Genomic DNA, 26,562 nt, shown 5'->3' with positions numbered 1-26,562 from the left:
ACTGGCATTTGTACAGTTGATTAAAATACGTAGTCCATAGCCGGTATCCAAGCAGTACAAGTGTGGTATTTAAGCATCTACTCGCGAACAGTCACACGGATTTTCAGTTTTCGAGAACACAGTTTGATGAACTTTATCCGGAATTTGAGGACTTTCAAAATTTTAACGAGTCCAGGCAGGGGTTACTAAATTCTCGCCTCGCCCAGCGTGCGCCATCGCCTTTGGCGTGGAAATCGAAGTGAAACCGCCTGCTCTGTTGCCCAAGAAACAAACACACACACACACACACACGGGCACACACCCACAAAAGGGGCAGACAGGCAATTCCGCTGGCAATTATTTGGTTGAACTTAACTTAACGACGGCAATCTCCATGACGGACCGCGAGCGCAGCATTCACGAGATGCTGAAGGATGCGCCCTCGCTGAACGACAGCTGTGGAGCGGTGCACACAGGCACAGAAGGCGGCAGCCTGGTCCTTGGCAGCGCCAGCAGCCACAGCATCGCCGGAGGAGTCGGTGGCGGAGGCGGTGGCGGTGGAGTCGGCGGCCCTTTTGGTGCCCCCAACAGTCTGCCGCTAAGGAACCATTCAGGTGAACTATTTAACAGTCATTGATGCCTCGGCCACCTGACCAAAAATCAATCTTTTTGTACAGCACCCACCACACCCATGTCGCCCAGTAGCCCTCCATCTGGAAACGGCATCCTGAGCCCCACGGACAGCGGGAGCGGCAGCATTATCCGCACCAGCGCCTCCAAGATCGACAGTCTCAAAAACTGGAGTATATCGACATATAAGTGTACTCGACAGATTATGCTGGAGAAGTTGGGCAAATCGCAGCGCACCGTCGACTCGGAACTGGAAGCGCAGATTGAGCAGTTGCGCGAGACGCAGCGCAAGTATCTGTCCATCTTAAGGTTAACGCGGGCCTTTAGCTCGCACTTCCAGCACGTGGTCGTCACCCAGCACGCCCTGGCCGACTCCTTCGCCGATCTGGCACAAAAGAATCCCGAGCTGCAGAAGGAGTTCACGTGCAATTCGGAGACGCAGCGCAACCTCACCAAGAACGGCGAACTGCTGCTCAATGCGCTCAACTTCTTTATTTCGTCGGTAAACACGCTGTGCAACAAGACGATCGACGACACACTGCTGACGATACGACAGTACGAAACGGCCAGGTAACCAAAGTTATTCGCTTTCCATATGATGGTACAAATAGAGAAAAAACCATCGATTTGAATTTAAACTCAATATAAATCATTTTATAAAAATGTGTATGCTACAGCCCTTATCTTAATCGGACTTATACTAGCTTTGCTTTCTTATCGCATGTTTGCTTGAAAAAATGTAATTACTGAGTAACAATAACTCCCAATCACTTTATATAAAATCTCTACAATGGCATTTTTATTCCTTAAAGTTTTTTTAACTCTGCATACGATTTATATAAAATGAAAGCAATTTCCCACTACATTTGCTGTAAATGTTCTTCTGTCTTCAGAATCGAATTCGATGCCTACCGCATGGACTTGGAGAACACCAAGCCGGAGCTTACGCCCTCGGCTGCCGCTCTGGAGGAGACCCAGCGCAGCTATGCGCAGCACAAGGAGCAGTACGAGAAGCTGCGCTCTGACGTGGCGGTCAAAATGCAATTCCTCGACGAAAATCGCGTAAGTGACGCCAAGTGGCACGGAAGTAAACATACGTTCGCAAGACTAACCATTGATATTCCGTTGGTAGATTAAGGTAATGCACAAGCAATTGATTCTGCTGCACAATGCCATCGCTGCCTACTTCTCGGGCAATGCCATGGCACTGGAGAGCACTCTGAAGCAGTTCAACATTAAGGTGAGAATGGCAGCAGACTGCAAATGGGATTGTGTCTGTATTATTCACTTCTCTTGCGGCCCACAGCTTAAGTCACCCAATGCCGTCACTGGATCCTGGCTGGAGCAGTAGAGTCCGTAGAATCACGAGCACGTTGCAGACGGCACTTAGGCGCATATATTGGAGGAGACTGGGATCCGGCGTCCACATCCTCCACATCCACTCACTTGCTGAACGAGCACGCTCTCTAAAAGAAATCGGATACAGAGAAAATTCAATATCCAATGCAGTGGACACTGCATGACGAAACATAACAATATTTTCGTGCTAAGTTTAAGTCGAATTCCTAAGCCGTAAGCAGAAAGTGGTAATTGTATGTTATTCATATATTTTTTCAACCGCTTTCCCCTGTATGTAACTCTCTGTATTACTCACATTTCCACAGCTGATACGCTGAAGTTCCTTTAGCTTGTGTCTCCAAATTGTCTGTTTTTCGTTCGAATATCATATTGCCCGCTGCTTGTAAAACATTGAGAACAAAAAGTATCGGGAGCAATATGAATGTTTTTACCCTGTGTTTTAGTTATAGTTTTAGATATGCTGCATTGTGTGTACAAATCATTTGTAATTCACCCAAACGAATAGTCCATAACAAATCGAAACGGTTTTTGCGAGCTTGCATAATTTGAAATCATTGTTTTACTAGTCAACGTATTATTTACACTAAAATGAAGTCTATATATATAAAAATATATAAATAAAAACTATTTAATTACAGAAAATTGTGTGCTAGTTCTTCTCCAGCTTCAGGTCGCTGAGCTTTTCGTTCAGAGCAGTTTCTTCACCCTCTTCAGCCTTGAACATGTCCTAAAATTTAGAAAATTTCATGCTCAAGTGTCTTGTGGATTGCTAGTTGATCTGGCAGAGTCACTTACCGGATCGTATATGACCTTGATGACTAGGGAGCAGCTGGGGCAGGTGGCCACCTCCTCGCCCTCGATCAGCTCCTCCTAGAGTGGAAATTTACCAAATAATATACATACGTAGGGCCCAAAAAAGGTTGCGTATACGCCTAGTTACCTTGGAGATCTGAAATCGATCGCCGCATGGACAGGGATAGTAGTACATCTCCTCCTCCTCGTCGTACTCGAAGTCCTCGATCTCCACCTCGTCGTGATAGATGCTCATGCCGTACTTTCTGCTAACTTCAGCGCCTAAAGTTCATTATATTTGAGTTTTATTGCGATGATTAAGATAAATCCACGCCAAACAAATGGGCACGTTGTGTTACGGGGCTGCCAACTCGCTGCGGTAAACAGCTGATCCAGTAAACAATTGGAAATGTTTTATTATCATTTTTGGACCGCCAACTGCAGTTAATAAGTCTCGCTCTTGCGCCTAAAATATATCGAAACAATAGTCTATTCAGAAAATAATATATTTTAGCTAATTTACAGCTGGCTAGAGTAGTTAGTAACTACTACAAAGCGAAGAAAAACTTGAACACAAACCAATGTTTTAGTTGTGAAATAAGAAGTAAAATAAAACAGTAAACCGAAATGGCCAGCAAAAAGTACAGTGACGTGAATCTATACGATCTCCTGGGTATTTCCCTCGAGGCTGATCAAAATGAGATACGCAAGGCGTACCGCAAAAAGGCCCTCGACTGTCATCCCGACAAGAATCCGGACAGTCCGCAGGCAGTCGAGAGCTTCCATGAGTTGTCCAAGGCCCTGGAAATCCTCACGGATGAATCCGCACGCGCTGCATACGACAAGGTGCTGAAGGCCAAGAAGGCGGCGGAGCTAAGGAGCCGCCAGCTGGACGGGAAGCGGCAGAAACTGAAGCAGGAGCTGGAGGAACGCGAACGGGCGGCACTGCACAAGCTGGCGAAGAGTCAACCCTACAGCACGGTGGCCAAAAGCGACGAGGAGGTGCTGCAGGAGCAGATCGAGCGGCTGCGACGCGAGGGTTCCCGCCTGCTGGAGGAGGAGCAGCGGGCCATGCAGGAGCAGTTTCGGCGCAATCACGCCGAGAAACAGAAACTCCAGCAACAGCCGGCGCAGTTCGATTCCGCCCAGCACCGCATCAAGATGAAGTGGAAAGCCGAATCCGGCCAGGATTACACGCAGGAGGAGCTGCTCAAGTATCTGAAAAAGTACGGCGACGTGGTGGCCCTGGTGGTCAACAGCAAGCGACGCGGACGCGCCATGGTGGAGTTGTCCACGCGCGAAGCCTGCGACATGGTGTTGGCCTACGAGAAGGGCGATCCCGCGAAGCCACTGCACTTTGAATGGGTAACGCCACCGGCGGCAGACAAGCAAGCATCCAAGTCAGTCACCACCGGGTGCAGTGCATCATCCACTGACTACGAGGACCTCGTCATGCGAAAGCTTCGCCAAGCTGAGGAACGTAGGCGACTCATCGAGCAGATGTTGAAGGACGAGGAGGTCGAATAGAATAAAATTGTGTTGGGCTAAACAACTAATTTTTTATAATTAGGCTACTTTTAATCAAATCAAACAAGAGAATACGAATATATTCACTTTTAAACAAACCAAAACACTTAAATGTAAAATACATTAATTTTATACCATATAATATAAAAAAAATCTATTATTATATTGATTGAATTTAACCAATTACTTTCATGTGTTGTAGAAAATAGAAAAGAAACTACTTTAATTTATTGTACAATTATTAAATAATAAAAAACATTACAAATTTTTGAATTAAATACGGCGAATTTTAGGTGCTGAGCAAACAAGACAAGTTGGCAGGACCGCATGCCAGCTGCTGAAATTTGTTAATTGAAAGAAATGCAAAAATGCCACGGGAGAGAAATAAATTGAATTACTAAGCCAACTAAAAGTAAATCGACTCATTCCCATTCGGTGCGAAATGGATAAGCGACAGAGGGAGCTGGAGGCGTTGGTGTCCACCCAGAAGGAGCAACTGGGTCGATATGAGAAGCGACTGAAAGGTAAGAAATAGATGAATTTCCATTGCAATCAAATTGATGAACCCAATTTGCAGACGTGGTCACTGCCTACAAGGGCCTGTTGAAGGAGAAGGAGGCGCTGGAGACGAGTCTGGCGGCACATGCGGAGGCCACAGCAGTGGGCGAGTCGGGATCGCCGGTCAGGCTGGTGGAGTCCCAAAACAGCAGCACAGACTCTGTGGATGGAGCAGCCGAGGGTGCTGCACCAGCTCCTCCTGCTCCGCCAGCCGAGGGCCAACTGCAGACCCAAATTATCACCCTTATGAACTCGCTGGCCACTCTTTCCGCTGAGAAATCCCGCATGGAGGCGTCCTTCCAGGCTGATAAAAAGCAATTGCGTAGCCAAATCGCCCAGAAGGAGCAGACCATTCAGGAGCTTCATGTGCGCTCCAAGGATCAGGCAGCGCGGGCCAAAGGCGACGTGGACGAGGTCAAGGCAAAGTGGATTGTGGAGCGACAGGAGCGCGAGAAGGAGACCAACAACCAAATGCTTATGATCCGCGAACTGCAGAAGCTCTATGCGGACGAGCGCCATCTGAAGGACAACATCGAGATGCAGTTGAACAACTTTAAGACCCAGTTCGCCAGCAACGAGGCGGAAAACAGCCGGCTGCGCGAACTGCAATCCCAACTGAAGGAAGCTCGCTTCCAGCTGAAACAGTTCCAGAGCAAGGCAGAGCACTCGGCAGCAGCGTCAGCGAGTGCGGACAGTGATGCTCTGCTTCAGCAAGTGCGCCTCGAGATGCAGCAGCTGAAGGAGCAACATGCAGTGGCCATTCGCCAGGAACAGCGCCGCGTCTTGCGGGCAGAGGAACAGAGTCGCAGGCAGGCGGCGCTGCACGAGGATCGTGTGGCCAGTTTGGAGGCACGCCTAGCGGAGCTCAGCACCACAGTGGGCAGCTACGACCGCCTGCGACAACAAGATCAGGACAGCATCCATGATTTAAAGCAGCAGCTGCAGGATCTAGAGCAGGCACACGTGCGTCCAACAGCCAATTTAAGGACGTTGAATGAAGACGTAGCGGACGTAGCCACCCTAGTAGACGAGATGGTGCGCTTGAAGAAACTGCTCACCAATGCCAATGCCCGTTCTGCCAATCCTCTGGATCTCGGGGAGATCCTATCATTTAGTGGCCAAACAGCAACACGAGTCGAAAGTCACGCCCACTGCGAGCAGCACCTGCAAGGAGTGCAGCAAATGCTAGAGGCATCCAAGCAGCAGCGGCAATTACTCGAACAGAAGGTGCAGCTGCAGCACTCGCACATTCAAACTCTGCAGGAGAAGGTGCAGGTGCTCAATCGCAACATCGACGAAGCGGAAGTCGAACTGAAGCAGCAGGGCGAAAAGCTGCGCTTCGCATTGAAGAACGAGCGAACCAAGTGGCAGGAAGCAAAGGCAGAACTGGAGAATGAGACGCGCTGCAAGCTAAACGAGCTGGAACAGCTCTTGCAGAAACAACGCCAGCGGTCACTGCAGCTTCTTGATGAGAAAGAGCAGGAGATCAAGACACTGCAGACCTCATTCGAGGTCTTCCATTCGGCCAGCGGTGTGTGCAGCACACTGGCCACACCCACGCTGGAAGCAGCTGCCGACTCTTTCCACTACTCCTCCGATACTGACAGCGTGGAGGGCGAGCACCGGGAAAGGAAGCTGAAGGTGCGCTCCAAGAAAATGTCCATGGGCGAAAACTGTCACATGCTGCACTACGCCAACGAGTTAGCTCGCAAGGACATTGAAATCACCACTCTGCGGAAAGCCAAGTACGCCGCTGAGTCGACGCTGCGTAAGGCGATCCAGGACAAGGTCACATCTCAGCAGGAAATGCACGAGAAGATCGAGTGCCTGGAGGAGCAGGTTGACAGGTGTGTCGTTGTCATCCAGCTATCTTAAAAAGTTATGCCATGTTCTCTTCTCCCATTTTAGACTCGAACGTTGCAAGACGCGCGAGGGTGCCAATCTGGAGTACCTGAAGAACGTTGTTATCAGCTACATTGTTACCCGGGACGCAGACGGCAAGCGTCACATGCTCAACGCCATCTCGGCGGTACTCCAGTTCACCACCGCAGAGATGCAGGCGATCAATGCATCATTCCAGAAGAAATAACATTCGTATTTTGTTTAACAATCATGTGCAACATATTTAAGTCCCTAAAATCAAAACCTAAATTGGTAACTAACTGAATCCGACAACGGGATATTTGTCTAGGTGGGGAGCCAACACGCCGGGAAACATGGCCAGGAACTTAAAGCGACTGCCCATCTGGGCCGGATCCGTGAGCATCTCGTATCCAGAGCGAATGATCTCCTGGTTTTCCGGCAGCGCATGTGCCAACAGTTGCTCCAGTCGCGCCTCTCCCTGCATTCGCTGCAGGAACAGTCCTTGCTCCACGGGTCCGCAGCAGTGGATATTTCCGCGCGTCTCGGCGATGTGCCGCACTAGCTTAAAGTCCACATCGGCCGTGAGATCAGCACTGCCCGGCTCCAGCAGCGGATCGTGCAGCTTGTGTTGCTTGAAGGCCCGGAAAGTGTCGGATTTCTCGCCAAAATGGCCATAATCCATGATTAGAGCGATGCCGCCATCCCGCTCAATGCGCTCGGCGAGCAGTCCCACCTGCCGTTCCGTCTCCAGGGAGTGCTCCAAACAGGATCGTGTCTCGCCGGGCATTGGTCGGTAAAGACTCGAAACGGGCGTTTGGCTACGTGAAAGCACATACCGGAAACCAGCTTCTTGTGCGCCATCAGATGATGCTACATCGATGAGAACCTCCTGCCATTTGCCATCCACCAGTTGCAGCTTGTGCACGGGCAGGGCGTCGAAGAACTCGTGCGCGAGCACTAGGGAGAATCCCTGAGGCACATCCTGTAGCCGGCGGTGCCAGAATGCCTTCGTTCCGCTGGCCGTTGTGCCCTCTTGGTAATGGGGCAACTGCGCGTCCTCCGGCAAAGCATTGTGGGAGTAGCAAAAGCGCTGTGCCTGAGCCTTGCTCAGAAACGGACTAACCTCCACCATGTGCATCGAGAACTCGGCGTCCTGCTTGAACTTGGTGAGCACCTTCAGCACATCCCTGGCCAGAGTGCCGCGACCTGGACCGAGTTCCACAAATTGAAAGGGGGACGGACTGCCCATCTTGCGCCACTCGCTCACCAGCCAAATCCCCACGAGCTGTGCCAAAGGGATATGATCAGCAGGAGTGGGTTTGTAAGTATTTATCTTACCTCTCCGAAGATCTGTGATATTTCCGGCGAGGTTATGAAGTCGCCCTCTCGACCAAACACATCTCGGTTCATGTAGTAGCCAGCTTGAGGATTGGTCAGCACTTCGCGCATGTACTCGGCCACAGGAATAGGTCCGGTGGCCAGAATCTTGGCCCGCAGCTGTTTGCCTAGGCTGCCATGTCCGTTCTCCGCTTTGGAAGACGCCTCTGGCTGCTCCTTCGGCAGCTCCACCTTTGGAGCATTAGTGGCACCCAGATTCGGACGACGGACGGACTTGTAGCTATACCAGCGCCTACTGCAGATTCCAAGAGCCTCGCGTAACATTTTAGGCCGGCGAAATAGTTGCTACAAAAATAAATGACATGTGCGTTGATTGGCTGGTGACCATAGGATACCCTGCATTTGGCTTTAAACGATTATACAAGAAGCAAAGTGGTTAAGCAAAAGGGTGTATCAATACAACTTGAATTATTTAAAAGATAAATATGATATGATTGAACCCCAAAACTGTTTTATTATCCTGGAAAATATTTTTACTTGAATGCATCAAGGGACAGGTAAACCTTATCCACAGTTACAGGGCATAGTGATTTTCTAAATGGGGCTGCCCACTTGCTGGCCGAACAGCTGTTTGCATGGCACAAAACCGTTATGTACATACATGCAAACATATATCAAATTTATTCTTTCAGTACATTTAAAATAAAAAGTAATAGATTAATCAAGTTCCGTCACCTGTCAGTAATCGAAGTCCATTCCATGCCTAAAACACCTTGGCGTTCTCAACGACCTTCTCGTTGTCGTAGATCTCCTTGGCGTAGCACAGATTGGGATAGTCATAGGCGGCTCCATATCGGTTCTTGCACCCGGTAGTGGACTTCTCTCCCGGAGTGTAGACAGGCTGACCCACAATGTTCGAGGTAGCGAAGTTGCAGGTGAGTACGAAGTGGTTGTAAAAGTCCCGGGAGAAGCGCACGGCGGCACATCCCACATGGGTGTTCTTCTCGGCCACCGCGATTGTGAACTTGCTCACAGCGTGCTTGGGAAGCTCCTCCGGGAAGCTGGCGAGGATCTCGGGAGAGGCATTCGAGCGCTCAGCAAACCAGTTCTCGATCTGCTCCTTTATTATTTCCGCATCGGTGTACTCCGTCTCGGCTCCACTGTACTGGAAAATGGCGTTGTTCTGGCCGGCGTAGGCGAATCTCTCGGTGCTGCGACACTTATCTGGCAGCGATTCACAAGTCTTCACGTTCAAGAGGGCCAGGTGGGAGAGCTCCTCGCACCAGGACATCTTGGCCATGCGAATCGCCTTGGGCAAGCCTTCTATTTTGCCTCCAGCCACGTTGTTGCGCAGCTCGTTGAAGAGGGTCAGGATGAGCTTGTGATGCGGCTCGATCTTCACCTCCCGCACGTCCTTGGGGCAGTTTTCACTGAAGTTCTGGGCGGAGAAGGGTGAGCACCAACAGGATTTGGGTACCTATCCCTACTTACTCCCTTATTATTGCAGGCAATGTGCTTGTCCAGGCAAGTCGGCAGGGCACAGTAATCCGCTGCCAGGCTCAATCCCAGCAGGGAAGTCAGCAGAATCAGAGACTTGATGGCCATGTTTAGCGCTGGTTGTGGACTGAGGCTTGCACACCCCGGAGTCCCTATATATAGAGACACCTATGAGTAGGCTTTTCCGAGTAATTTCCAGGTATTTTTACAGCTGCATTCCCAGGAACGAGTAGTTTACCCATGCTCAAGTGTCATATAAAAGCGGGGCCACCGATTTTGGACACTCAGTTGCCCAGAGCCAGTAAGATTGCAGTCACCAATGCTCTCCATAGACTATACTATGCTAGCCCGCTTTTCCAGAGGACAACCAAATATTCTAGCAAATCACATTACTTGAATGGCGAATTCTAATCTCATTAGTTAAGCAGATAACTGCTAAAAATGTTCATAATCCATTATTTCGTAGGTCATTTTTTTATTGTGATTAAACTCTTTATGAGTGTCCTAACATTACTTGTAGCACTACAACCGTTATAATAAATAACAATTAAGCCTATATGTACATATTTTAAATTAGTGAACCATCGACTAGTAGCATTATTGGGTTGTGAAATAGTCAATAGTAATATTAGTAATCAATAGTAAAATAGTCAATGAATAGCTGTTGCATGTTTGGCCAAATCTTTCCCCATTAGATTCATGAGATTAATTCAATACAAAAGATTCATGAGATTAATTCAATACAAAAGATTGAGTGAGCTTAGCCAAAATCTTTTTATTGATTGCTGCCCTACCGCAGCAGGTGGCGGTAGAATCGAGCAGACAATTAAACGTTGACACGATATTTTGTTTAAGCGGTGGTGGTGGTGGCGGCGGCAGCAGCAGCAGCGGCAGCGGCGGCCTCCTCCTTGAGACGATCCTTCTTGAGCGGACCCATGAAGGCCAGCTTGTCGGCAGGGGTCTGGAAGCGACCGTGACCCATCTTGGACGAAGTGTCGATGAACTTGAGGTTGATCTTCTCCAGGGCAGAGCGCTTGGTATGCTTCAGTAAGGACTTGCGCAGAGTGATGATCCGCTTCTTGGAGCCGATGCAGCAGCCCTTGATCATAACGAAGTCGTTGTTCACCTCACCGTAGTGGGGGAAGCCTCCCATGGGGGTGATGCTCTTGTCGGTCAGATCGTACTCGGTGGAGGCGTTGTTCTTGATGACCTGCAAGCGATACATTTTGGATCAGATTACTGTAGTCTTGGATAAGGGGATTCAAGATTCAATCTTATGTAGCTGAGATCTGTTATCAGTCCTATCATTATAAATATCATGGTTATTCAAGTTTTTTTTGTTTCGATGTCGATATTATTTTTAAGGTTTTTATCATCAGAGCAACAGATTTCTACAGCCAGATAGGATAAGTCGAAATGGAATGGATAACCCCTGCTTACCTTGCCGTCCTTGGTGTGGATGCCAGCACCGATGCGGTAGATCTTCTTGTTGATCTCGGTACGGTGGTGGTAACCCTTCTGACCAGCACGTGCCACGGTGGTGGACACACGCGATGGATGCCAGGCACCAATACAGGCCACCTTGCGCAGACCCTTGTGCGTCTTGCGGGGCAGCTTCTTGGTGTGCCAACGCGAGGTGACACCCTTGAAACCCTTACCCTTGGTCACGCCGACGCAGTCGATCATCTCGTCCTGGCCGAACACGTTGCTGACCTGGATGGGCTTCTCCAAGTGCTCGCGAGCCCACTTGACCTTGTCCTCGATGGAGCCGCCGTTCAGCTGGATCTCCATGACATGGGCCTTCTTTTGGCGCTGCTTGATCAAGCGGATCTAAAAGGGAATAGAGAAGAGTACACTCTAGTTAGTTTCACCCAACTTGAGGCTTTGGAAATTGGGACTGTACGTGATATGGTTTAACCGCGCTATCATCGCCTAAACGGCTCCGCACCGTTACTGGAATATATCAAGCCCCGCCACCCGAGGGGCAGTTTGCTCTGCGACGTTGCATCCCTAAACCGTGCATTGAAAATCACAGCGCGAATGCTTTTTAGGCCAGGCGCACCAAAGGCACCGAGCCCGAGGACCCAGCACCAGTGGCGCAACAAGGCCAAGGACGTCGGGAAATATGGAATCAAAGTGAAATTGATATTTACCTGCGAGTGGGCAATCACACGGATCACCTTGCAGTAGCGCAGCATCTTGCGGAAGTCATTCTCGATGCTCTTCTTGCCGAGATCATCGGTCCACTTCTTGCTGGCCTTGGTGAAGGCCTTCTTCTTGCTCTTGTACCTGATGGACGATGGTCAAGTTGGAGACGCAGTGGTCAGAAACGAGCGTAATGTAGCAATCCATTGGGGTGTCGCAACAACTCCAACTTCTTAGCCGCGCTGTTTATGTGGGGCGAGATAGAAGAGGAAGCGCACCTCATCGCAGACTACTGGCGAGCGGAGATGCTGTCTTCCTTGTCGTGCTCACTCGTCAGGCAATTTCAATTAACCAGGGGATGCTAGCGCCCCATGATCAAGAACCTGACAGCTCACACAACGTTCAGCGATTTGAAAAGCTCTCTCAGCAAGCTGATCGAAGAACTTTATGATTTTGTTTTATATTTAATAGAGGGTCTTTTACATGAGGGAAGCAATCTTCAACGGAAGTACACACACACAAAGCAGCGCACTGGTTGGTTACACTTAAAGCGCAGAAAAGCACTCGATTGTTTTCTAAGAGGCCGATCAGAAGGAAGGCAGCAGATGGTAGAAGGCTTCTCAACAATAATTTGCTCATTCAGATACCATCGTTTCATCATCCAGACTCGAGTAGAAAACACGTGCTCTCCATTTTATATGTGTGTGTGTACACCCGGTGCAAACAAAATGGCGACAAGAGTAGTAAGACCACGTGGTCCTCGATACATACCAGTTCTTGTAGAAGCGACGACGGCACTCCTCGGACAGATGCTGGGCCCAAACGTTGACCAGGGCACGCAGACCGAAGGGAGTCTCGATGTAGCCCACAGCACCGACCACAATCATGGGCGGGGTCTCCAGAACGGTGACGGCCTCGACCACCTCCTTCTTGTTGATCTCTGCAAGAGAAAGAAGCTATTAATAATGTGTAATGGTATTCCCTAAAAAAAAAAAAACCTAACGAGTGGGCTTAGTCAGTCCGCCCTAGTTGAGATAATCACGGTTAATCAGTTGTGTTCTAACCATAAATCTTCTAGTATACTCATCATGGAAAAAGAGTTGTTAGATAGTTGAAATGCCGGTACTTACTGGAGCCAGGACGATCGGCCTCGCGCACAATATGCGTCATGCCGGCCTTGTAGCCGATGAAGCAGGTCAGATGGACTGGCTTGCTGGCGTCATCCTTGGGGAAGGCCTTAACCTTGCCGCGATGGCGCGCCGAGCGCTTCTTGGGGTAGAAGGCCATGGAACCATGGCGGGGCGCCGAGAACTTACGATGGGACTGTAAAATGAATGAAAAAAATCCATCAGCACACTGCGTTTCTTCACTTTGAGGTTAGGTGAACACGTGGATGTTGCAAGTGCAATGTATGCACACAAATTGCTTATTGTTTGGACTCGTTGCATAAATGCGATAGAACTACTAATATTCCTCAACTTATCAATCGTTTTACTTTAATTATCAATCTTCACTTGTAATTTAACCAATCCAATTCAATGAAAATTCTTACCATGTCTGTTCTCTTCAGACGATGTAAACGGAAAAGAAAAGATTCCGACTTCCGTCTCCTTATATAGACTACAATGTGCCCAGTTATACCTTGCCGAAAAATACCCCTTTGGTATATTTTTGTGGTGGTATAATTTTAAGGTCACTCTTGGCAGCATGGTCACACTACAGCCACGTTTTTTTTACATTGTTTTTTTCTTGCCATTTATGATTTGTAGAAACATACGCTAATTCGCAACGTCAGAGCAACTGATGTTTCAAATTACAAAATAATAACGCAATAATAAATGAAAGCAGCGCATTAGCGCGAATCCACTGATAAAGGTTCTTAACCACGGTAACTTTTAGTTATGATACAAACCGCTCAGGGTTATGCAGCCCTGAAATTTAAAATGTTCCAAATTTCATTTTCAAATTGCACTGTTTTTAATGTTACCATCACACATTCTATGCGATAATCTCAAAAATTACGTATGACACGCCTATGATATACTCAGAAATTATCAGTAAACACAACTCAATAAGTATACGAATGTAAGTTAAGAAATCCATAATTTCATGGAAAACCATTTTATCAAATTCTAAGTAAAAGTACAAGTAAATAATAACTACATTTTAAATCAAAAGTAAATCAAAATCAGTAAAAATCAGTAAATCAAAATCAAAGGCATAAGGCATATATAAACATCGCATTCCCGCGCCATTGAACATTGGAATTTTTTGTTGCTCACGTACGGTCACACTGGCGCGGCGTTTTGGCGCATTTTGTTGTGTGGTAGTGTTTGTGCGAAAAATAAAAATACAAAATAGGATATAAGAAATACGAAATCCGCTATGTCGACACTGGAGCTGTGCGAAAAGTACTTTGGGACGCGGGATGTGTACAAGCTGATGGACCTGGCCAAGGGCTCCGGCGAGAAGGAGGTGAAAAAGGCGTACCACAAGCTCTCGCTGCTCGTTCATCCCGATCGAGTGCCGGAGGAGCAGAAGGCGGAGTCCACCGAGAAGTTCAAGGTGCTATCGAAGCTCTACCAGGTGCTCACAGACACGCAGAAGCGGGCGTTGTACGACGAGCAGGGTCTGATCGACGACGACGACGAGAGCGAGTCAAAGCTGTCGTCATGGCTGGAGTTGTGGAGCAAAATCTTCAAGCCCATCAGCGAGGAGGATATCAACAACTATGAGAAGGAGTATGTGGAATCGGAGCTGGAGCGCACCGACGTGAAGAAAGCGTATCTGGGGGGTAAGGGTTGCATCAACCATCTGATGAACCATGTGCCATTCATGAAGGTGGAGGACGAGCCGCGCATTCAGAAGATCGTACAGCAGATGATTGCCAGCGGTGAGGTCCCCGAGTACAAGATCTTCACCGAGGAGCCGGCCGCCAAGCGCAAGAAGCGCCACCAGAAGTATGCGCGCGAATTTAAGGAAGCCAAGGTCATCAAGGAGCGCTTAAAGCGCCGCCAGAAGGAGAAGGACGACCAGGATCTGGCCGACAACGGTGGCGATCTGCAGCAAATGATCCTGGCGCGACGTAATCAGCGCGAGTCCAACTTTGGCTCCCTGATGGACCGGCTGATGGAGAAGTACGGCAACGATGACGACTCCGATACTGTTGACTTCAGCGCCTTTGAGAAAAAGAAAAAGAAATCCAAGAAGCCCGCTGCCAAGCAGGAGCCCAAACAGAAGCTTAGTGGAGTCAAGACTGGCCGGGTGGAGAAGGGCAAGAACTAGTCCCACTCCTCCACTCATCGTACTTGTCTTTAATCTATATATCATGTAGTTTAGACTTAGTTACACATATGTATTTATCATGTACGTATACTTATATTTTTCGTTAGATTCATACTAAATGGGAATAGAAATGCGTAGTTGTAAACCGTCACTATTATGTTACTCCAGTACCCATAAGTTTCTGCATAATAAACACGAGTTTTTCATTCCCTTTGGTTCGCAAGAAAATCAAATCAAATATAGTGTTTCTAATTTCAATAATAATATTTTTACTAAGAAAAAATAATCTCTTTTGTACCATTAATTAAATTAAATGCTTTGTGTGTGGGTCAAATAAGCAGAGAATGGCTATAAGAATATAATTTATAAGAATAAGAATAAACGTATGTAGTTTTCTGCATTTTGTAATTTCAAATAATTGCCTTATTTAGTGACGTCACCCAGCAACCACCTCGACTTGTTGGCATCGTGTGCAACAGTGCAACACCTGGTCACACTATCGGATTATTTAATATAAACATTGCGCACTTTATTCTAAAAATATGCGATGTGCTGTGCCCCATTGCCGAAACTCCAAAAGGAATGCGGCTCAACAGCAAAGTTTGGGCTTCTTCCGCTTTCCCAAGTGCCCGGATACATTCAAGGTTTGGCTCGCATTCTGCGGTCATACGGAGGAGTCCTTGAAGTTAAAGAATCCCTGCATTTGCATCGAACATTTCAAGGATGAGGACATCGAGGGATCCCTAAAATTCGAAATGGGTGAGTTCCATGCGTGTCCACCCAATACTAACTAACTAAGTCCCTGTCGTTGGTTCAGGATTGGCCAAAAAGCGCACTTTGCGACCAGGTGCAGTGCCCTGCGTAAACAAAAGCCAGGAAAGTAGATCGGAAAGAACCCGTAAAGAAAGGACACAGCGACGCAGAAACCAGGAACTAGTGGCTGAGCTACTGGCGGAGGAGGAGGCCAAATTAATGCCCCCGCTGGTTGCTTCATTTGAGCACGGTGATGTATATTTATCGGAAACTGTTGCAATGGAATTGGATCCCCTTTCTGGCGATGGGAAGCTGGAAGAGCTGCATAAGTGTCGCACATGCTACAAGGACTTCCCCACGGACTTCAGGGCCAAGGATCTCTTTGACCCGGCCAACAGTGTCTTGCTCTTCCACATAGAAGTCATAAGCGGTGTCTGGGTTGGTTATTAGTACATTTTATAGAGCAAAACAACATACATATATTATTCTATTATTATTGTGTAGATCAGTCATAAACCAGACGAGCCGCGACTCATGTGCCCTGCGTGTAAATTATCCCTGGATCAGGCCATCGATTTCCGGGAGATGTGCATTAGCACCGAGCTCAAGATCAACGAAGCCAAGCTCTCAACTGGTGAAGTGCAGCTAGAGGCTCAAAATGAAGATTCTATATCATCAGAAAGCAAGTTTGTATCTGATTCGGAATACACCAATGTAGAAGAGATTGAAGATGCAGGTGTAGAGCATGTTGAAGATGAAGTCGTATCAGATGACCAATCAAGTCAAGAGGCAGCCGTCGAATCCGCTGAACCCGCCGCTCATGATCCACTTAGTGTGGCTCTGGGGGCCAAGATCTTCAAGGAGCTGATAGATCAATATACCGGGCATGAAAGAGCAAAGCTTAAGAAGACAGCCCCAATTGCCAGGAAACCCAGAATTAGGGAAAAGGCAGCTTGTGAGCAGAAACCAAAGCGCAGTGCCAACCCAAAGACCAAAGAAGAGAGGAACCTCATACGCCGTGCCCAGCTGCGAGCTAAGCCGCCGAACTTTGTGTGCGATCAATGCGGCCAGGCCTTCCGCATGTCACACAATCTGCGAATCCACATGCTTCGCCACAGTCGCACCAAGAACTACCAGTGCAGCGAGTGTCCAAAGACATTCTACGATGCCTATATGCGCAACATGCACATCCGCATCCGCCACCGTGGGGAAACTCCCTTCGGCTGCGGTTACTGCAGTGAAACATTCGCCTATGCCGGAGCTCGCCAAAAGCACGAGAGGTGAGTGGTAAATATACAAATAATATGCATAACCTTTCCTTATATACATGGTTATTCATTTCAGTGAGGTCCACAATGCGGCGCCTCGTCTCATTGTGAAACGCATCAATCCTAAGCCCATGCCCAAGCCTCGAGAAGATGTACGCTATCAATGCAAGCTGTGTCACAAGCATTACGCCTCGAAGTACGCACTGGGCTGGCATATCAAATCGCACACCGATGCGAACGCCTTCAAGTGCCAGCGATGCAGCAAGAGCTACTCGGATCCCAACAAGCTCAAGCGCCACGAAATGACCCACGAGAAAAGGCCACTGCAGTGCGACGTCTGCTTGAAGGGATTCTATCAGCGCACGCGGCTACGGGAGCACGAGCTAATACACACCGGCGAACGTCCTTATTGGTGGGTTATGGAGCTATCCATGAACTGGTTTAGTAATCATTTACTTCCTTGTTCATCCTTGCAGGTGTGAGGTGTGCAATGTGCACTTTCGCTACAAGTACAACATGAAAAGCCATGCAAACAGCAAAATGCATCAGGATAATGCTCGCAAAATGGGCGTAGGACAAATTGTTGAAACCGAATGAAACGAGTGCCTCTTTTTCAATCATCACTTAGTTGACTTATGTATTTATGGCGGATGGATGCACTGAATTTGATTTTCTTTTCTTTCTGCGTTCATTTTCGATGTGGCTGGAGGAGTTAATGTGCTGCGTAAAGTTACCAGCGCGCAGAAACCAGAGATCGCACACCTCGCAGCTAAAGAAAATAGAGAAATTAGATAGAGAAATAAGCAGTACGACGAAAAACTTACTGGAAAGTACGCTCGCCCTTCTTGATGATCTCCCATTTGGATTGCGGCGCTCGTCCCTTCTTGCAGGCTTCCCTGTAAACCGGAAACACTTATAATTCGTGGCTTAGACAGCTACGCAGGCATGACCAACCTTTCATGTCTCACGCGAGAGCTGTTCGTGCTGTACTCCAGGCCGCAGAAGGTGCAGGCGTATGGACCCTCCGTGTGCTTCAGCTGGTGGCGCCGCAGCAGATGGAGGGTGTAGCACTTCTGGTGGCACTGGTCACACTCAAAGGGCTTGGTGCCCGAGTGCCGTAGCAGATGGACATGGAGATTGCTGGGGTCTTTGAATTGCCTTCCGCAGTGCTCGCAGATGCAGGGCTTGGCGCTGGGTCCATTTCGGTCCACAATACGCTTTGGTTGCTTATCATCGATGACTTTCACATGGATTAGCTTTCGGCCCATGCGCATTGTGTGCTTCTTGGATTTGATTTTGGCCGAGTTATTGATTCTTCGCTGTGCTGGCTCGTTGGTGGTGGTGGTGCTGGCCGCCACTTCAGTCTGTGCTTCTCCATAGTCCTCGGGAAGGGGTAGAAAGTCTTCACCCGGTGCATTCTCATAGCTGAGACTTTGTTCAAGCTGATTTTCGGGATACGACGGCTGCCGGTCCTCTTCCACTTGCAACTGCGTGGGTTCTATTTTTATTTCACTGGCCTCCATCAGCTCGTCAAAGCCCAGTGGATCCGGAGCAGCTGCCTGCTGGACGGGAAGTTGCTCCATGGCTGCGGGAGCCTCGCCGAGATTCATTCTTCTCCGACGCCTGGCGAAGTACTTCTCGATCTTTGCACATCGCCGCCGGAACTTTTGCACCTGCTTGAGCAGCACCTGGCAATCGGTGCATATGTGATTGGGCAAATCCTCTACATTCTGCAGCTGCAAAATGGTAAACAAATTCTTGTTGGATACGGAAACTGAGTTGAATCTTTCATTTACCCAGCAGTTTGTTATGGTGCGGACGCACTGCAGCAGCTTCCTGCCCTCGGGCGAGAAGATCTGAAGGCACTGTTCGGCCACGACGGTCTGACCGCAGGTGCGGCAGAACTCTTTCATTTTATGCAATTGATTTGCCAATTATTTAAATTTATTTGTTTGACATGCATACAAGTGTGACCGTTGGTCAGAAATTACAAATTTCACCCAACGGTCACACTTTATTTACAAATGTTTCAATAGTCAAAACAATTGATTAATTTCACGGCTCACGACTTAAAGATGACTAATTTTTAGAAGAAAATAATAAAAACTAGGTATGAATGCTAGAATGAGGATTATCCATATTCATTATCTACGAAATGAATTACAGAAAGTGTTTAGTATTTTTATACACCCCATCAGAAACCATCGATAGGCAGGCGAGCAGCCCTATACGATGGATGGTAACTCTGGCCGTTTCCGTCCTCCATCTTTCTGCATTGACTTTTCACGATGGTGAGTTCGCTGCTACCAAATTCTGCGAAAATAATAGTTTTTTACTGTGAAAGTGGCCCGCTAATGGAGGCAAAACTTGACTGAAGTGCCGCCCCAGGGCTGGGCCAAAAAAACACCACCCATCGCAAGGGGGAAAATGTGAAAATCCGGGCGAAAAACAAAAGCATGCCTTTAACCTCGAAAGCGGCCAACTCCAGGTGCTGCTCCGGTGGTCAATGGAGTTTACATATTTATATTGAATACAAGTGCCAGCTTTTAACAGAAGCCTTCTCTTTTCAACATTTTTAGCCGCCTAAGAAGGACGCAAAGTCTTCGGCCAAGCAGCCGCAAAAGACACAGAAGAAGAAGGAGGGATCCGGTGGCGGCAAGGCCAAGAAGAAGAAGTGGTCCAAGGGAAAAGTCAGGGACAAGCTGAACAACCAGGTGCTGTTCGACAAGGCCACCTACGAGAAGCTGTACAAGGAAGTGCCCGCCTACAAGCTGATCACCCCATCGGTGGTCTCCGAGCGTCTGAAGATCCGCGGCTCCCTTGCCAAGCGTGCTCTCATCGAGCTGCGCGAGAAGGGTACGTTTGCTGGCTGCACTTCATCACTTAACAAATCCTAATTCGCAACTTCTCCGCTTTCAGGTCTGATCAAGCAGGTCGTGCAGCATCATTCCCAGGTCATCTACACACGTGCCACCAAGGGTGATGAGGCGTAAATGTTTTTCCTTTTGCCCATCTCGCATCGCTGTAGTCGCGGTCGCCTTACAATAGAACTCTGTATCGATAGCACTACGATGACGCTGTGTGTGAAACGTTGAATAAACTTGCTTTCTTATTGATGTAAGGGACATTTACTTGATGTTTAATTGCTATAAAAGTACCCCTTCATCGAGAGGTGTATCACTGAGCTCTGGTCTCAAGGAGTAGACGAAGTTATCTGGCTGGGAACATAATATTAACCGTGGTAATCATTGCAGTGAAAAGCAGTGTTGTTCTTGCAAATCGAATACAATCTTATAATTTCGATTATTATTATTTCATTTCAAGAATTACTTGTATGAATATAAAAATGTCTTTATTGTCCAGCTAGAATGTTTTCAATGAGTAATAATTTTCAAAACACCTGTGTTTATTAGCCGAACTAGTATTTTGAATGGTTATCATATATTAATACATATAATAATAGCATAGCTATTAACCCACTTTCAGCAGAAAGCATTTCGTTTTCTACTAATATAATGGACTAATATGTGTTTATCGAAAAATAACGAATTGCCAATAAGAATTAGTACTCGTCTTCTTCATTCCCGTAAAGCCATTCACCCCCTCAGTTTTCATGTGACAGTGAGCACTCCTGAGTAACTTATTAATTTAATGTTCTGTTGTCAATCTGCATTCGAATAGAAAAACCATTTTAGGATATTTAAGCTGCCTTAAATAAATAAATAAATATTAAACAGGCTATATTAATTTACATACAAGATACATCAAATAGTAATGCACGAAAGAACGCATAAAATAAATTATATTATAATTTATATTTTAAACAGTTTTCAAACAAAATACCAATATATGTAACTAAAAGCCGACCAGTATAATGAATACCCACCCAGTAAACATCCAGGAGGGAGCTTACTGTGCCCGGTTGGCATTCACCACGAAGCGGTGCGTTCGCTCGGTCTAAATGTTTACGTGGTTACCCTTATGTTGATGACAACACGGCAGATTGCTTTGTTGCTGGCAAAGACGGGAGTTCGGTTCTAGTAGCTGGTAGCCAGTAAAAATGAATTAAGCTGTAGCTAAATAGCAGATCGACGAGCCCACGCCGCACAACTGTGCACACAACACGACGACGACGACGTCGAGCAGGAAGCGTTTGGGTTGTGAGGTAATTTCGGAATAAAAAAAAAGAGACCCGCCGCCGCTGATAAAGATTCTCGCGAACCCGGCCAGAAGCGGAGTGAGAATCACGGAATCAGCTGGAGCACGGCTATAGCCACACGATAATACCACGTATGCAAACAATGTGTGTTATCTTAGGTGCTTAGATCTCATGCTGTAGATCTTGTGTTCCTTTGCAGATCCATAAACCGGCAAGATGATACCGCTTTCGCACAAGGACCGGAGCAGCTTGGGCTACCGGATCCGGGAGAAGCTCAACAGCTGGAAGCGACTCATCTTCTCCGACCGCAACTCCCGGAATCTTTTCCTCTTTCTGCTGCTCAACCTGAGCTTCGCCTTCGTGGAGCTATTCTATGGCATTGTGACGAACAGTTTGGGTGCGTGCTTGGCCACTAATGGCTTTTTATCTTATCCCTGTAGTTTATAACCTACTTGATGGTTAATCCGCAGGTCTGATCTCCGACTCATTCCACATGTTCTTCGACTGCACTGGCCTCTTGGCGGGATTGGCCGCCTCGGTTATCACCAAGTGGAAGGCCAATGACAAGTTTTCCTACGGCTATGTGCGCGCTGAGGTGCTGGCGGGCTTTGTAAATAGCCTGTTCCTGCTGTTCATTGCCTTCTTCATTCTGTCGGAGGGCGTGGAGCGACTTATCGAGCCGCCGGAAGTCAAGCACGAGCGGCTGTTTGTGGTCTCCGTGCTGGGACTGCTGGTGAACCTGGTGGGCATCTATGCCTTCAATCACGGCGGACATGGACACTCGCATGGTGGACATGGACACTCCCACGGTGGAGGCCATGGGCACGGGCACTCGCACAGCCACAATGACCCCGACAATCACAATCATCAAGCCATCACCTTGGACAATGGTAACTGCAGCAGGAGATTACAAATTATTATATTGTTCAACCAAATTCCGGAAAACAATATTCTAATAAACACTTCTAAATCAACTAATTTCTAGGTCATGGACACTCACACGATCACGACAGTCATGGGCACTCGCATGGGGACATGTCGGGCAGCAACTCGCAGATCATGCGCGGCGTTTTCCTGCACATCCTGGCCGATACTTTGGGATCGGTAGGCGTGATTATCTCGGCGGTGCTGATGCACATGTTCGGCTGGATGATTGCGGACCCCATCTGCTCCATCTTCATCGCCCTGCTAATAGCGCTCAGTGTGCTGAGTCTCATCAAGGAGTCGATTATGATCCTGATGCAGCGACAGCCCGCCGACTTGGACCGCTCACTTCCTCAGTGCTACCAGAAGGTCACCGGCTTGGCTGGCGTCTATGCGGTGCAGGAGCCGCACTTCTGGACCCTCTGCTCCGATGTATATGTGGGTGCCCTCAAGCTGGAGGTGTCCAAGAACGTCGATCCCAAGTACGTGGTCACGCACACGCGGATGATCTTCGAGGCGGTGGGCGTTAAGCAGATCTACATACAGCTGGATTATGTTTGATCCCGATGGGATCGACCTACCGGTGTCCTTGTACAATGATCTGTATAGTTATCAGCGCGTGTTGTATGTTGGTGTGCAGTCCTCAAAGATTTTGAAATTTTAGCATACTGCGGCGCCACAATACCCCCCATCACTTCCGAAAGTCACCTCCATGAGCTAAGTAAAACAAAATGTTTGATTTTCAGTTGTACTAGTAGTTTTCCGAATTTTGTTAACTTATTAACGTTTTGTATTTGTTGAAATGCGTTCGGCATTCCTTTCCAATTCTATACATACTGAAGGATGGCATAACATACATATGCGATAGTCCATATCGAGGAGCATTAGTGTAATAGTAAGCTAAGCGAAAGAAATTGTGCAAAGGTAAATATAAATATTTAAAGATTTTTAAAAATTCAAAATGAACAAAACCAGAAAATAGCATCTAATTCCGACTGACATTTCCAAGAACATTCCGCCGTGCGGTGGAAGTGTATTAAGTGAATCGTTTTTGCCACAGTTTAAAGCATCAAAATTATGAACGAAATAAAATTTAATTTGTTATTAGCATTTTTATACGTAAACCGAACTGAAAGGAGTTTTAATTCCGGCTGGGTCGGTATTTGTTGGGTTTAAACGAATAACCACTTTCTACTCAAAGGTACTTAATTTGATAAATAGGGTAATTTATCTGTTGGGTTTAAACGAATAACCTTTCTACTCAATCAAAGGTAACTAATTTGATAAATAGGTTAATCCTAATTATTTACCCAGTTAAAATAATCTGATATTGTACTTCCCAGTTTACTCTTTTTGTTTTTATAAATCTTTATACTTTAAAAGACCCCAAAATAATCCAGAATATTTATAACTCATTGTTCTATTCATTGTAAAAAACTTTCCTTGAAACAATGCACCAAAAGATGCTTTAAAAGAATAGGAAGGATGGTTCATTTACGTATATACATATACGTATATAAACATATAAAATCATCAATGAATGAACTAAAAAATCGAAGAAAAAAACTTCTTGCTATTCGACTTGAAAATAATTCATATTTTATATATGTATATTAGATTGTAATATTATAATACAAAATAATTTATATTTGTAAGAAAAAAGATTTGGGTTTTCAAAAAAAACTGATCCGGACATCACATGTTCGTCCTAGCGAGTTCCCACTGTGCGCATCTCTCACGCGACGAACGGCAACAGGTCGACACGTTTCGCTGGAATGGAAATCGCACCTGGGGTGCAGCGCCCCGCCCCAAAGCAGATAAAGACGTACGTATTGCCCGACCTGGAATTAGATTATGGAATCCCAATTTCTATCGAGAGCGGCGCATTTCGTTAGTGTTGTTGAGGTTAGGGTGAAGCCAACGTGAGAAACTGGGGCAAGTCGAACTGCAACGTGCAGAAAATTGTGTGCCAGTGCGCATGACCTCCAAAATGTCCGTTGGTATTGGTGCGGGGCATGTGTACATCACTGTCAAAGGTCAATAACTCCGTGATTGCCCCAAAAAGCAGCAACAACAGCAAAAAACTAACTGAAGTCTGTGACTCAGACGGCGGTGGCGACCTCTCGCTTCCACTCACGCCACCATATGGCGGCGTCTACCTACGCATAACTGTAAATTTGGAATGAAGTACAGACATGCGGATTTAGAGTTGTTTTGTATAGGTGTTCCGTTTAATTTCAGTACTGGTGTTCCCATTTTCGGTCGTAGTTGTTTTTCGATTTCTTAGCGAAAATGCATACTAATTGTAGGTGTTGCTATCAAAATATTATTTTAATTACAATAGTTGGCGCAATTCAATTGTTTAGCTCGCTGTGATTAAACAATAAACATACATAAAGTCGAATTTATGAGTGCTCCGGCCGAAAGAAATCAGAAATAAAATCGCACAGATCGAGGGACAGGCATTTTTGTCAGCATTTTAACATAAATTTAAGACTTTCAAAATTGTAACTAAGCATTTGATAAATATATGTGTAGAAGGTATGCATGAGTATAGGTTCCGTTTGGGGGAAGATGCTTCTGGGGCGGATTGGGATCCATCTAGCATTTCTCCTCATCGAGACCGTGCTTGAAGAACATCAGCACGGGTACGCTGTCGCCGTTGATTTCGCGGTATTCCACCAGGGCCACCATGCCGTCGCAGTCCATGGATTCGCCGGTGAAGAACTGCAGCTCCTTGAAGCGGCCGAGGATGTCCTTCATGGCCTTGTTCATGTTGGTCTTGAAGATATCGACCTGGTCGGGCGACTTCTCCTCCAGCTTGGCCAGCACCTTCTTCATGTAGTCCTTCAGGTAGAGGGTGTACGACTTCTTGTCGCCAAAGGCGAAGCACTCCTGCAGTCGGTGGTTCAGCACAACATCCACGCCCGACTCCGAGGTGATGTCGGTACCCTCGTCGGCCTCTTCGGCGGAAGCATTGGCGCCCTCCAGCTTGATATCGTCACCTTGGCGGGTGATCAGCTTGCCGTACACCTCGTAGATCACATCGTCCACCAGTTTCATCTTGTACGTGTCAGCGAACATCTCGTCGCCGGTGATGATATCCTTGTAGATCTTCATGGTGATTGGGTTGTCGGAAGATGGCGTCTAAATCGCTGGCGAAAATGCAACTACAACTGCACCGGACCGGGAACACTGCGGAACGACCTGCCACGCGCTCACTTGAACAGCAAAAAGAATGAGCGAGAAAAAATGGCGAATGAGCTGCTAACTCGCTCGGTGCTGGCAACGGTCTGGCAACTCTCATTACAGGGTGGCAGCCCCTATTCCACGTATCGATAATATCGATGATTTTTTGCTTATTTAAAAAGAAAAAAAAAAAACAAAAACGTTAAAATTGTTAAGACATCAATATGGATGCAGGTAAGATATAATTATGTGTGTTTCAAAAATAATTATGATATTGTTTTTTTTATTATTCTTCCTTAAGAGAATACAAGAATTTACGCAAACAGTATATTCCATATATATTATTAAGAGCAATATCATAATTAATACAACAATTGTTAAAAGGTGCGCTCTGTCTAACAGTTAATATGAAATCGATACTATCGAAACATGTTTTTACCGGTGTAGTGGCATCACACCTTGCGGTAATATTGCGCACTCAGTGTACGGTCACATCAACACAAGTTCGAGTGAAAAACAAGGAAATGTACGTAATTTCTGCGATGGCACTGCAAAAACCCTGATCTGTGACTGCTTTTTGCAGGTATGCACTCTCCAGCTCGTTGATCCGCTCGCCGGCGCTGCGCCAGGGCCTTCAGATGGCCTCTGCCAGCCGACCGGTGTCGATGAAGGTGGTATCTGTGGCCGAAACCCAGAAGGACGAGTCGTTCTTTGAGAAGAACGAGCGTTTGGGCAGGAAGCTTTCGCCTCATCTGACTATCTACCAGCCGCAGCTGACATCCATGCTCTCGATCTGCCATCGCGGCACAGGGTTGGCATTGGGAGTGGGTGTCTGGGGTCTCGGTTTGGGCGCCCTGATCTCATCCCACGACATCAGCCACTATGTGACCATGGTGGAGGGCCTCCAGCTGAGTGGCGCCACTCTGACCGCCCTCAAGTTCATCATCGCCTATCCGGCAGGCTATCACACCGCCAATGGGATAAGGCATCTCCTCTGGGACACCGGACGGTTCCTGAAGATCAAGGAGGTCTACTCCACTGGTTACGCAATGGTCGCCACCTCTTTCGTGCTATCCGCTATCTTGGCCCTGCTCTAAGCCCACGTCCCCGGCTAGACCAATTACATTTTAGTGCAAACACAGTGAAAATTGTTATATACTAAATACATGTAGTGTGTATATTTATAAAGGTGTTTGTTGTGTTACGCAATCCATTTTGTGGCTTTGGGTGTGCTGTACGTTTGTTTTTCACTGCAATTTGCAGGGTGTGCGTGTTTCAAACGATTTCGGAGATTGA

The 26,562-nt window shown here is 47.2% G+C and overlaps 14 protein-coding genes and 2 non-coding genes across 19 annotated transcripts; 8 read left to right on the top strand and 8 right to left on the bottom strand.

Annotated features, from left to right (window-relative positions):
• Nucleotides 1–20: 20 nt before the first annotated feature.
• LOC6551823 (arfaptin-2) lies at nt 21–2,605 on the top strand. The gene is made up of 5 exons (XM_001980548.2): nt 21–593; nt 657–1,179; nt 1,503–1,671; nt 1,742–1,849; nt 1,916–2,605. The coding sequence occupies exons 1-5, from the start codon at nt 374–376 to the stop codon at nt 1,958–1,960; spliced, it is 1,065 nt and encodes a 354-aa protein (XP_001980584.1). The 5' UTR covers nt 21–373; the 3' UTR covers nt 1,961–2,605.
• LOC6551824 (DPH3 homolog) lies at nt 2,505–3,120 on the bottom strand. The gene is made up of 3 exons (XM_001980549.3): nt 2,909–3,120; nt 2,764–2,838; nt 2,505–2,695 (listed from the first exon to the last, which is right to left on the bottom strand). The coding sequence occupies exons 1-3, from the start codon at nt 3,014–3,016 to the stop codon at nt 2,618–2,620; spliced, it is 261 nt and encodes an 86-aa protein (XP_001980585.1). The 5' UTR covers nt 3,017–3,120; the 3' UTR covers nt 2,505–2,617.
• Nucleotides 3,121–3,154: 34 nt separating this feature from the next.
• On the top strand, nt 3,155–4,391 carry LOC6551825 (dnaJ homolog subfamily C member 17). The gene has a single exon (XM_001980550.3). It carries the CDS (start codon nt 3,388–3,390, stop codon nt 4,285–4,287), a length of 900 nt encoding a protein of 299 aa, XP_001980586.1. The 5' UTR covers nt 3,155–3,387; the 3' UTR covers nt 4,288–4,391.
• Nucleotides 4,392–4,584: 193 nt separating this feature from the next.
• LOC6551826 (GRIP and coiled-coil domain-containing protein 1) lies at nt 4,585–7,012 on the top strand. The gene is made up of 3 exons (XM_001980551.3): nt 4,585–4,811; nt 4,865–6,692; nt 6,754–7,012. The coding sequence occupies exons 1-3, from the start codon at nt 4,730–4,732 to the stop codon at nt 6,932–6,934; spliced, it is 2,091 nt and encodes a 696-aa protein (XP_001980587.1). The 5' UTR covers nt 4,585–4,729; the 3' UTR covers nt 6,935–7,012.
• LOC6551827 (protein arginine methyltransferase NDUFAF7 homolog, mitochondrial) lies at nt 6,992–8,756 on the bottom strand. Of its 2 annotated transcripts, none has more exons than XM_001980552.3 (3): nt 8,547–8,756; nt 8,047–8,391; nt 6,992–7,993 (listed from the first exon to the last, which is right to left on the bottom strand). In XM_001980552.3, exons 2-3 carry the CDS (start codon nt 8,368–8,370, stop codon nt 7,004–7,006), a joined length of 1,314 nt encoding a protein of 437 aa, XP_001980588.1. In that variant the 5' UTR covers nt 8,371–8,391; nt 8,547–8,756; the 3' UTR covers nt 6,992–7,003. The 2 variants fall into 2 exon arrangements, with proteins under 2 accessions (XP_001980588.1, XP_026832110.1); XM_026976309.1 differs by having other exon boundaries at nt 8,584–8,756.
• Nucleotides 8,757–8,809: 53 nt separating this feature from the next.
• LOC6551828 (venom allergen 3) lies at nt 8,810–9,747 on the bottom strand. The gene is made up of 2 exons (XM_001980553.3): nt 9,538–9,747; nt 8,810–9,484 (listed from the first exon to the last, which is right to left on the bottom strand). Exons 1-2 carry the CDS (start codon nt 9,649–9,651, stop codon nt 8,810–8,812), a joined length of 789 nt encoding a protein of 262 aa, XP_001980589.1. The 5' UTR covers nt 9,652–9,747.
• A 546-nt stretch (nt 9,748–10,293) lies between these two features.
• On the bottom strand, nt 10,294–13,345 carry LOC6551829 (60S ribosomal protein L3). 2 transcript variants are annotated; one of them, XM_001980554.3, is made up of 6 exons: nt 13,241–13,345; nt 12,819–13,011; nt 12,460–12,628; nt 11,697–11,832; nt 10,984–11,373; nt 10,294–10,753 (listed from the first exon to the last, which is right to left on the bottom strand). In XM_001980554.3, the coding sequence occupies exons 1-6, from the start codon at nt 13,241–13,243 to the stop codon at nt 10,394–10,396; spliced, it is 1,251 nt and encodes a 416-aa protein (XP_001980590.1). In that variant the 5' UTR covers nt 13,244–13,345; the 3' UTR covers nt 10,294–10,393. The 2 variants fall into 2 exon arrangements, with proteins under 2 accessions (XP_001980590.1, XP_015010068.1); XM_015154582.2 differs by lacking the exons at nt 10,294–10,753; nt 10,984–11,373; nt 11,697–11,832 and adding an exon at nt 11,938–12,131.
• LOC6551776 lies at nt 12,272–12,352 on the bottom strand. Its single transcript, XR_046844.2, has one exon. It is a non-coding gene; the product is annotated as a small nucleolar RNA U83 (small nucleolar RNA).
• LOC6551777 lies at nt 12,700–12,778 on the bottom strand. Its single transcript, XR_046845.2, has one exon. It is a non-coding gene; the product is annotated as a small nucleolar RNA U43 (small nucleolar RNA).
• A 350-nt stretch (nt 13,346–13,695) lies between the features above and the next one.
• On the top strand, nt 13,696–17,617 carry LOC6551780 (zinc finger protein 700). The gene is made up of 6 exons (XM_001980557.3): nt 13,696–13,773; nt 15,405–15,732; nt 15,791–16,164; nt 16,231–17,006; nt 17,071–17,406; nt 17,471–17,617. Exons 2-6 carry the CDS (start codon nt 15,516–15,518, stop codon nt 17,589–17,591), a joined length of 1,824 nt encoding a protein of 607 aa, XP_001980593.1. The 5' UTR covers nt 13,696–13,773; nt 15,405–15,515; the 3' UTR covers nt 17,592–17,617.
• Nucleotides 13,934–15,203, top strand: LOC6551778 (J domain-containing protein CG6693). The gene has a single exon (XM_001980555.3). The coding sequence runs from the start codon at nt 14,074–14,076 to the stop codon at nt 14,971–14,973; it is 900 nt and encodes a 299-aa protein (XP_001980591.3). The 5' UTR covers nt 13,934–14,073; the 3' UTR covers nt 14,974–15,203.
• Nucleotides 17,596–18,997, bottom strand: LOC6551781 (transcription factor Ouib). Its single transcript, XM_001980558.3, has 4 exons — nt 18,791–18,997; nt 17,949–18,730; nt 17,819–17,890; nt 17,596–17,763 (listed from the first exon to the last, which is right to left on the bottom strand). The coding sequence occupies exons 1-4, from the start codon at nt 18,905–18,907 to the stop codon at nt 17,628–17,630; spliced, it is 1,107 nt and encodes a 368-aa protein (XP_001980594.1). The 5' UTR covers nt 18,908–18,997; the 3' UTR covers nt 17,596–17,627.
• Nucleotides 18,998–19,184: 187 nt separating this feature from the next.
• LOC6551782 (40S ribosomal protein S25) lies at nt 19,185–20,119 on the top strand. The gene is made up of 3 exons (XM_001980559.3): nt 19,185–19,285; nt 19,574–19,850; nt 19,914–20,119. Exons 1-3 carry the CDS (start codon nt 19,283–19,285, stop codon nt 19,985–19,987), a joined length of 354 nt encoding a protein of 117 aa, XP_001980595.1. The 5' UTR covers nt 19,185–19,282; the 3' UTR covers nt 19,988–20,119.
• Nucleotides 20,120–20,905: 786 nt separating this feature from the next.
• Nucleotides 20,906–23,206, top strand: LOC6551783 (zinc transporter 7). 2 transcript variants are annotated; one of them, XM_026976262.1, is made up of 4 exons: nt 20,906–21,159; nt 21,353–21,550; nt 21,624–22,043; nt 22,139–23,206. In XM_026976262.1, the coding sequence occupies exons 2-4, from the start codon at nt 21,370–21,372 to the stop codon at nt 22,636–22,638; spliced, it is 1,101 nt and encodes a 366-aa protein (XP_026832063.1). In that variant the 5' UTR covers nt 20,906–21,159; nt 21,353–21,369; the 3' UTR covers nt 22,639–23,206. The 2 variants fall into 2 exon arrangements, with proteins under 2 accessions (XP_026832063.1, XP_001980596.1); XM_001980560.3 differs by having other exon boundaries at nt 20,908–21,284.
• Nucleotides 23,207–24,279: 1,073 nt separating this feature from the next.
• Nucleotides 24,280–25,349, bottom strand: LOC6551784 (translationally-controlled tumor protein homolog). The gene has a single exon (XM_001980561.3). The coding sequence runs from the start codon at nt 25,195–25,197 to the stop codon at nt 24,679–24,681; it is 519 nt and encodes a 172-aa protein (XP_001980597.1). The 5' UTR covers nt 25,198–25,349; the 3' UTR covers nt 24,280–24,678.
• A 142-nt stretch (nt 25,350–25,491) lies between these two features.
• On the top strand, nt 25,492–26,458 carry LOC6551785 (succinate dehydrogenase cytochrome b560 subunit, mitochondrial). The gene is made up of 3 exons (XM_001980562.3): nt 25,492–25,500; nt 25,669–25,792; nt 25,850–26,458. The coding sequence occupies exons 2-3, from the start codon at nt 25,674–25,676 to the stop codon at nt 26,361–26,363; spliced, it is 633 nt and encodes a 210-aa protein (XP_001980598.3). The 5' UTR covers nt 25,492–25,500; nt 25,669–25,673; the 3' UTR covers nt 26,364–26,458.
• Nucleotides 26,459–26,562: the final 104 nt, after the last annotated feature.

The sequence above is a fragment of the Drosophila erecta genome, unplaced genomic scaffold (assembly GCF_003286155.1).
Source record: "Drosophila erecta strain 14021-0224.00,06,07 unplaced genomic scaffold, DereRS2 tig00000000-arrow-pilon, whole genome shotgun sequence".
NCBI lineage: Eukaryota > Metazoa > Arthropoda > Insecta > Diptera > Drosophilidae > Drosophila > Drosophila erecta.
Note: the sequence above shows the minus strand (reverse complement) of the source record. Positions and strands in the feature narration are given on the sequence as shown.

Coding starts and splice junctions, on each gene's coding strand:
- LOC6551826 (XM_001980551.3), top strand. CDS start 4,730: ATGGATAAGCGACAGAGGGAGCTGGAGGCGTTGGTGTCCACCCAGAAG. Junction 4,812..4,864: donor ATATGAGAAGCGACTGAAAG/GTAAGAAATAGA, acceptor CCCAATTTGCAG/ACGTGGTCACTGCCTACAAG. Junction 6,693..6,753: donor CTGGAGGAGCAGGTTGACAG/GTGTGTCGTTGT, acceptor CTCCCATTTTAG/ACTCGAACGTTGCAAGACGC.
- LOC6551778 (XM_001980555.3), top strand. CDS start 14,074: ATGTCGACACTGGAGCTGTGCGAAAAGTACTTTGGGACGCGGGATGTG.
- LOC6551782 (XM_001980559.3), top strand. Junction 19,851..19,913: donor CATCGAGCTGCGCGAGAAGG/GTACGTTTGCTG, acceptor CTCCGCTTTCAG/GTCTGATCAAGCAGGTCGTG.
- LOC6551828 (XM_001980553.3), bottom strand. CDS start 9,651: ATGGCCATCAAGTCTCTGATTCTGCTGACTTCCCTGCTGGGATTGAGC. Junction 9,485..9,537: donor TTGCCTGCAATAATAAGGGA/GTAAGTAGGGAT, acceptor TTCTCCGCCCAG/AACTTCAGTGAAAACTGCCC.
- LOC6551825 (XM_001980550.3), top strand. CDS start 3,388: ATGGCCAGCAAAAAGTACAGTGACGTGAATCTATACGATCTCCTGGGT.
- LOC6551829 (XM_001980554.3), bottom strand. Junction 12,629..12,818: donor GGCCGATCGTCCTGGCTCCA/GTAAGTACCGGC, acceptor TTTCTCTTGCAG/AGATCAACAAGAAGGAGGTG. Junction 10,754..10,983: donor TCCACACCAAGGACGGCAAG/GTAAGCAGGGGT, acceptor TATCGCTTGCAG/GTCATCAAGAACAACGCCTC.
- LOC6551784 (XM_001980561.3), bottom strand. CDS start 25,197: ATGAAGATCTACAAGGATATCATCACCGGCGACGAGATGTTCGCTGAC.
- LOC6551780 (XM_001980557.3), top strand. CDS start 15,516: ATGCGATGTGCTGTGCCCCATTGCCGAAACTCCAAAAGGAATGCGGCT. Junction 15,733..15,790: donor ATCCCTAAAATTCGAAATGG/GTGAGTTCCATG, acceptor TCGTTGGTTCAG/GATTGGCCAAAAAGCGCACT. Junction 17,007..17,070: donor GCTCGCCAAAAGCACGAGAG/GTGAGTGGTAAA, acceptor TATTCATTTCAG/TGAGGTCCACAATGCGGCGC.
- LOC6551827 (XM_001980552.3), bottom strand. CDS start 8,370: ATGTTACGCGAGGCTCTTGGAATCTGCAGTAGGCGCTGGTATAGCTAC. Junction 7,994..8,046: donor TATCACAGATCTTCGGAGAG/GTAAGATAAATA, acceptor CCTTTGGCACAG/CTCGTGGGGATTTGGCTGGT.
- LOC6551824 (XM_001980549.3), bottom strand. CDS start 3,016: ATGAGCATCTATCACGACGAGGTGGAGATCGAGGACTTCGAGTACGAC. Junction 2,839..2,908: donor ATCGATTTCAGATCTCCAAG/GTAACTAGGCGT, acceptor TTTCCACTCTAG/GAGGAGCTGATCGAGGGCGA. Junction 2,696..2,763: donor TCAAGGTCATATACGATCCG/GTAAGTGACTCT, acceptor TCTAAATTTTAG/GACATGTTCAAGGCTGAAGA.
- LOC6551781 (XM_001980558.3), bottom strand. CDS start 18,907: ATGAAAGAGTTCTGCCGCACCTGCGGTCAGACCGTCGTGGCCGAACAG. Junction 18,731..18,790: donor GCACCATAACAAACTGCTGG/GTAAATGAAAGA, acceptor ACCATTTTGCAG/CTGCAGAATGTAGAGGATTT. Junction 17,764..17,818: donor AAGGGCGAGCGTACTTTCCA/GTAAGTTTTTCG, acceptor TATTTTCTTTAG/CTGCGAGGTGTGCGATCTCT.
- LOC6551785 (XM_001980562.3), top strand. CDS start 25,674: ATGAAATCGATACTATCGAAACATGTTTTTACCGGTGTAGTGGCATCA. Junction 25,793..25,849: donor CGAGTGAAAAACAAGGAAAT/GTACGTAATTTC, acceptor TGCTTTTTGCAG/GTATGCACTCTCCAGCTCGT.
- LOC6551823 (XM_001980548.2), top strand. CDS start 374: ATGACGGACCGCGAGCGCAGCATTCACGAGATGCTGAAGGATGCGCCC. Junction 1,180..1,502: donor CGACAGTACGAAACGGCCAG/GTAACCAAAGTT, acceptor TTCTGTCTTCAG/AATCGAATTCGATGCCTACC. Junction 1,850..1,915: donor TGAAGCAGTTCAACATTAAG/GTGAGAATGGCA, acceptor TGCGGCCCACAG/CTTAAGTCACCCAATGCCGT.
- LOC6551783 (XM_026976262.1), top strand. CDS start 21,370: ATGATACCGCTTTCGCACAAGGACCGGAGCAGCTTGGGCTACCGGATC. Junction 21,551..21,623: donor CATTGTGACGAACAGTTTGG/GTGCGTGCTTGG, acceptor GTTAATCCGCAG/GTCTGATCTCCGACTCATTC. Junction 22,044..22,138: donor AGCCATCACCTTGGACAATG/GTAACTGCAGCA, acceptor ACTAATTTCTAG/GTCATGGACACTCACACGAT.